At 59.1% G+C, this 5,993-nt stretch overlaps 2 protein-coding genes across 3 annotated transcripts in view; both read right to left on the bottom strand.

Moving 5' to 3' along the window:
* Positions 1-1,464: 1,464 nt before the first annotated feature.
* Psors1c2 (psoriasis susceptibility 1 candidate 2) lies at positions 1,465-3,983 on the bottom strand. 2 transcript variants are annotated; one of them, XM_010643455.2, is made up of 3 exons: positions 3,203-3,983; positions 2,909-3,020; positions 1,465-2,189 (listed from the first exon to the last, which is right to left on the bottom strand). In XM_010643455.2, the coding sequence occupies exons 2-3, from the start codon at positions 2,961-2,963 to the stop codon at positions 1,834-1,836; spliced, it is 411 nt and encodes a 136-aa protein (XP_010641757.1). In that variant the 5' UTR covers positions 2,964-3,020; positions 3,203-3,983; the 3' UTR covers positions 1,465-1,833. The 2 variants fall into 2 exon arrangements, with proteins under 2 accessions (XP_010641757.1, XP_010641759.1); XM_010643457.2 differs by lacking the exon at positions 2,909-3,020.
* Positions 3,984-4,082: 99 nt separating this feature from the next.
* Cchcr1 (coiled-coil alpha-helical rod protein 1) overlaps positions 4,083-5,993 on the bottom strand; it is a 12,041-nt gene continuing 10,130 nt past the window's right edge. Inside the window, exons 14-16 of the mRNA XM_010643473.3 lie at positions 5,693-5,844; positions 5,429-5,594; positions 4,083-5,319 (exon numbers count right to left, since the gene is read on the bottom strand). Coding sequence (XP_010641775.1) covers positions 5,207-5,319; positions 5,429-5,594; positions 5,693-5,844 — 431 coding nt within the window. The 3' untranslated portion in view covers positions 4,083-5,206. The remainder of the gene's footprint in view (positions 5,320-5,428; positions 5,595-5,692; positions 5,845-5,993) is intronic.

Genomic DNA, 5,993 nt, shown 5'->3' on the forward strand with positions numbered 1-5,993 from the left:
GCTGCTGTGCCTGCTCTTTGCTGGGCTGAGGCTCTCTTTCCCCGCCCTCCTCCTGCGCAGCCGCTCTGGCTCCAGGTTCTGGGTTGATAGGATCTCGCGGTGCTGCTGCTAGGCTCCTGCTTTGGCGTTCACTTGTGGGGTCATTTAATTATATGCTTCCTCATTGCCTGTGATGTTGACATTTAACCTTGCCTGTCAGTCCTCCCTCTCCCGGCTTGTCTTCAGCTTCCTGCGAGTGGAAACGACACTGATTCTTGGGGTTGTTATGTCTTGCGTGACTTCCGGCGTGAGTGGGTGAAGGAGCCGAATATTGTAAATGGATGAATGAATGAATCGAGCTGCTGAATTTGGCCTACTAAATTCTACTAGCCTTACCCTTACGATTCTTTTTTCGGTTGTTTCATTTGCTTATTTATTGAGGCAGAATCCCCCTGTTGTCCACAGTAGTCTTCAACTCTTGGGCCCAAGAGATCCTCCCACCTCAGCCTCCCGAAAAGCTGGGACTATAGGCAAGCGCGCCGCTATGCCTGGCTGCCTCTACAAATCTTAGGTGTTCTAAGATGATTCTTCTTTTGCTTAGTTCGTTCCTTCCTTTTTCCGGAACCAGGGATTGAACTCAGAATCTTGTGCTTATGAGGCAGGAACAGCACCACTGAGCTAAATCCCCGGCTTTGATATTATTCTTTAACCCCCAAACTTAGTTTCGTTTTGTCGCCTGTCGGTTTTAATGGGAATAACCACGTTAGCGAGTGGGTATCCTGTGGGTGAACTTAGAGCACGCACCGGAGTTTCTCTTAGGCCCTCTTCAGCCCCACCCTAGTTAGCCACTTGACTGACCCAGACCACCAGGATGTCCGGACTCCTGACCTTGGGTTTGACTGTCTCACTGAGTTGCCCAAACCCAGGAGCTTGATTATAGGTGTGTGGCCCTGTGCCTGGGGAAGAGACCTCTCGAGGGGTGGAGTGGGCCAATTTATGTCACTGACCTTGGGCAGTTCCGGGAAGCGCAGCCAAGTCAGGATCAGAGGTGGCGAGAGATGTGGTTTAGGAAGGAGCACGTGTGCTCTGGAAGTTGAGTCCCTTAAAACTGCCCACAGCCCCTCGCAAGTCAGCACATACTCAGGGATATGCAAACCACATGCAGGAGCGTGAGTTTGGTGTCCTCCAGCCTCTGGCAGGTGCATGTCCAGTCCTGCACCCGAGCTGCACCCTTCTGCCTGGCCCATGGGCAGGGAGGGAAGTCAGATCACTTCCGGATCTCTAAGTTTAGGGCTGTAAAATGGGAGCCAAAGGGCCAGGGATTTAGCTCAGTGGCGCCATGCCTGCCGGGCAAGCGCAAGGTCCTGAGTTCAATCTTCAGTACGGGGGTGGGGTGGGGTGGGGATCTGAATATTCAAGACCTAATCATTGTAAAGAAGCAGCCTAGACTAGATTCAGAATTAAGAAAACATTTTTATTCTTTCCATTTCGCAGAAGCGCCATCCTTGCCTACTGAAGGGTCGCAGATGTAGGCCACCAGGTGGCAGCAGGGAGCACATGCTGCTGGCCCTGTCCAGTGTCCCAGGTCCCAGGGATGGGGAGGAGGAAGTGGAGGAAGGTGACTGGGTGAGGTAGGAGTGTGCACTGACTTCAGAGAAAAAAAGGAAGGGGAATGTGCAGGCTAAATGTGCATCCCAGGAGGGGACAAAATACCGAGGACACCGAGTTCAGAATAAAATTGAGGGATGAAAGGAATAGAGTTCAGCAAGATTGAACAGTGTAAAAGAACGCGGAAGGGTAGGGACAGGCCTGGCTGCACTCTGCCAGGAGGCCCGAGTCACCTGGGGATCCCCACTATCTGTGTTCTTCCCGGGGCGGGTCAAGGTCCGGTTCCTCACGGGGCTCGTGGTCCACCTCGGGGGCAGGTGGCCAGGGGTTTTCTGGGGGCTGGGGTCCTGCCGGCCAAGGGTCATCAGGCCGGGGAGGCTGGGGGGGATCCGTGCTAGGGGGCTCAGGGGGCCACACTCCACCGTCAGGCAGGTCTCCCCAGGGATGGCCGGGGCCTGCAGGGGGAGGATCCTCGAAGAGAGGCGGTGCCCCCGGCCAGGGCTCGCCAGGGATCGGAGGGCCGAGAGGCAAAGGTGGGAGGCTCTCCTCCTCTCTGGTCTCTGTGGGGGACGGTGGGGAGCGACCCTCACTGCCCGAGATGCCTGTAGAGGAGGAACAATGGTGAGAGGAGAGCCGGGCGTGGTGACGCACGCCCGCGATCCCAGCCCTCGGAGGCAGGGGCAGGAGGATCCTCGTGAGTTTGAGGCCAGTGAGTTCAAGGATAGCCTGCACTACAAAGTGAGACCGTCTCAAAGGTCACACAAACAGAACGGTAAGAGGTGGTGAGGGCCAATCTCCCCCACCCGGGCTGCAGGACAGGAGGCGGAGCCTCTGGGGCAGACACAGACTGGCTTCCTCCCCTGTAAAGGCTCTCACTCTGCAGACACCAAGTTCCAAAGCCAGCTCACAGTGCAGCAGCTGCTCTGGGCAGATCTCGACCAGTGCTCACCACCTCTGTGTGCCGGGACCCCTCTCCCCGAGGAGCTCACCGCCTGCCAGACGCCCCGCTGGCCTGGCCCTGGCCTGCTCTGCACCCGAGTGGTCTACAGCTTGGCCCAGGAGGCACCCGACCGACCCGTGCCGCGGCCCCGCTGTCCGTAACACAGACCCCGGCACCAGTGAGTACCTGTTCCACGCAGCTGGGCTCTGCGAGTGCCACGGGCTTCTTCACTCACCAGCACCCTTACTCCGAGCGAGGCCTGCGTGCGCTCTCCCCTCATCCCTTCCACCGGGTGTGGCTGCCCAGCGAACCCCTTGCCTCCTAATGGTCACCTTTGCCAAGGGTGGGGCCCCACGTCCACCCCTGGCACCATCCACTCACCTCCGACAAACAGGCAAAGGACCAGGACCCCCGGGAGCGCCCGGCTGAGCTTCATGGCTCTCTGACCCCGAAGACGGGGTGCTGAGTCTGGGCACCTGGGATCCCCAAGAGCCTTTATAGGGGAGGAAGCCAGTCTGGGAGGCCCGCCCAGCAATCCAGGAAATCCCAACAGCGCCCAACTGGTCAGACCCGTCTGAAGGCCTGGCCCACATGAGCTTTGGCGCGTCCCTTAGCCCCCAACCCCTCCCGATCAGTGACCCTGGGTCACCATACCCTGCAGGGACGGATACCCACCTGTCATCTGCACCGTCACAGGGCCCTGCACCTTTCCTCCCTGGTAGCTATGGAAACCAGAGCACGGGTGCAGACCTGGCCCAAGGCGGCGTGGGGAAGCTCAGTAATGACAGTAATGACAGGGGGGCGCGACGCGGGCAGTGGGGCCCCAAGACCTGCTGGGCCGCCCCTCACCTGTGTCTCAGGGGCCTCCTCCCCCTCCCAGGCCCACGCAGTGACATCGTGGAATTCCACGGGGAGCCACACAAGGATGGGGCAGAGGATGAGGATATTCTGGCCTCTCCGTGCCCACGGCTGGTCCATCAGCCTCAGCCAGAGGCTCCGGAAGCTGCCCCTTCCTCCTCCTCGCTCAGGGTTCCTGTGCCCCTCACCCTGCCCGGATCCTCAGCTCTAGCGCCTTCTGCCCCACCCCACCACTCCAGGCCTTGGCTGTCTCCGGTCCTCCTGGAGCTTGGCAGTGTCCACAGCACCACCCCGATTCCTCCCAGCGGGGCTGCTCAGGGCCCGCCCCACCCGCCTGCAGCTGTCGGACCTCCCTCCCCAGCCTGGCTCCCCTTCCCACGCTCCTGCCCACACATAGCCCCGGGAACTCAGAAATGAAAGCCAGTCCAGTGGTGCCGTAATCACAGCAGCCTGAGCGCCTAGCGCTTTCCAGTTCCGCAAACATACGGCAGGCAGCTGTTTGAAAGCTCTAAGAGGCTCACCATCACTGGCGTAGACTTTATAGCAAGACCTTGTCTTTAAAATATAAAAATAGGGGCCAGAGATTTAGCTCAGTGGTTCCGCCACCTACCTTGCAGGTGCAAGGTCCTGAGTTCGATCCCCACACCCAAAATAAATAAATAAAAATAAAAAACAGGCTGGATGTGACGGTGCACACCTGTAATCCCAGCATTCAGGAGGCCGAGGCAGGATTGCCAGGAGCTCCCAGCCTGGACTGCAAGTGAGACCCTATCTCAAAGAACCAATAAATGAATAACCTAAAACAAAGTACCACAGTTCTAAAAACACACCAAGGGCTTTCTGTTGACTTAGAATAAAATCCAAACTCCTTGCCAGCACGAGTCCCCCCCAGCAGCCTTCATCCTGTCCCCCTGGCTTCAGGTCTCAGAACAAGGGCCTGGATCCCCAGGAGGACTGGGGAGCCCTCTAGTGTCCCCTCCTTAGGCTGCCCCTCTCAAGGTCCCTGTCATCTGTACCTCACTTCTCTTCCTAGCATTTGTTGGTTGTGCTTCTTTGTCCTGAGGTCTTTACAAATTCTTTTGAGACAGGGTCTTGCTATGTAGCCCAGGCTGGCCTGGAACCCACTCACGGTGATCCTCCTGCCTCAGCCTCCCAAGGGCTAGGATCACAGGTGTGAGCCAGCACACCAAGCTGCCCTGAAGTTCTTGTCTCTACATCTCCTGGCAAGGTCACCACTAGACAGTGCCAGCCCAGTCCTGCTGAACGAGTGAATGTTTTCCTTCTCTCGTGACATCTACCATGTTCCAGAGAAAACGAGTTTATGCGTTTACTTGGTACTGGACACTGACCCCACGGCCTCAGCACTGAGCTACACACCTAGCTAGCCCTTGTGTTTTTTGAGAGGCTCACTACGTAGCCCAATCTGGTCTTGAACTTCCCATCCTCCTGCCTCAGCCTCTTGGAGTCCTGGGATGGGAAGCATGCACCACACCTGGTTAGAAAGCTTTAAAGCAAAAGGTGAGAATAAAGAAAAACAAGTTTCTTGAGTCATCTCCAGCGGGGACTGGGAAAAGGGACCACTGGGGAAAGGGCTCTGGGGGACACTTCACACGCCCCAGAGTCCTGCTCACTCACTGCGGGAAGTTCACACCCACCCCAGGCAGCTTTTCCAAGCCCACTGCAGTCTCTTTATTAGAGCAGAACTCAGACAGGGGAGCTGGCATCATGATGTGCCAGGGTCAGGCAGGGTTCCCCACCCGAGGGTCCAGTCCTCGCTGTTGGACTCAGCCCCAGGCCACCTCCCTGGCTCCGAGCGGCCACTCAGCTGTGGACCGGAGCTGGAGAGCCCTGGCTGTCTCCTTGGCAAACAGCTTCTTCCTTAGCGATGGCCTCACTCAGGCCCTGCAGGTTGCCCAGCAGCACAGAGAGGGATCCTGGAGAGGAGACAGGCGATGGGCCCAGCAGGGCGGAAGGGCCGGGAGGCAGGGTCTGAGGGAGTGGGCTCCCGGGGTGTCACCGCCCCTCCCCGTGCTCAGCCGTCACCTCTTCTGGGATTCCCGGTGGACGGGGCCGGAAGTACAGGTGCCTCGGACCCCGGAGGCCTGGAGCTTGACTTTGCGGACTTCTCCTCGTCCAGCAGGGAGGGGAGAACTGCCAGCAGTCGCTGCTGCTTGTAATGGGAGAGGAGACCCTCCTGCTGCAAGGTGGCCTGGGAAGGAGAGGGTGGAACGCCACCGCACCCCAGCAGAGCCTTCCCCCTTTCCACGCCTTCACTCATCCATCCGCCAGCGGCCCCGTCGTCCCCACCAGCATGAGGTTCTTGTCCCTCTCCAGCTCCTGCAAGCGCCGGCTCAGCCGCTGCCCCTCCTCCTTCCGGGCCTCCTCCTGCAGCCGCCTGAGCTCCTGGTTCCGCTCCTTTTCCCGGGCGGCTGAGCGCTGGATCTGGCGCAGGGAGACCACTGTGGAGAAGCCGGCACGGTGGGTGCGGTCAGCCAGGCGCGAGGCCCCGGTCCCCTGCCGGGAAGGGAGGCTCTCTGCTCCGCAGGGTCTCCTCCCCGCAGCGGGCAGCTGAGCAGCTCCTCCCCACGCACCCGCAGCTTCACAGCCA

This window comes from Fukomys damarensis, unplaced genomic scaffold, assembly GCF_012274545.1.
Source record: "Fukomys damarensis isolate Sample0158 unplaced genomic scaffold, DMR_v1.0_HiC HiC_scaffold_20, whole genome shotgun sequence".
NCBI lineage: Eukaryota > Metazoa > Chordata > Mammalia > Rodentia > Bathyergidae > Fukomys > Fukomys damarensis.

Bases quoted from the DNA above. Each gene is read 5' to 3' on its own strand.
- Psors1c2 (XM_010643455.2), bottom strand. From the start codon at position 2,963: ATGAAGCTCAGCCGGGCGCTCCCGGGGGTCCTGGTCCTTTGCCTGTTT. The intron at 2,190-2,908 runs GTGAGTGGATGG...CCTCCTCTACAG, and splicing joins CCTTTGCCTGTTTGTCGGAG to GCATCTCGGGCAGTGAGGGT.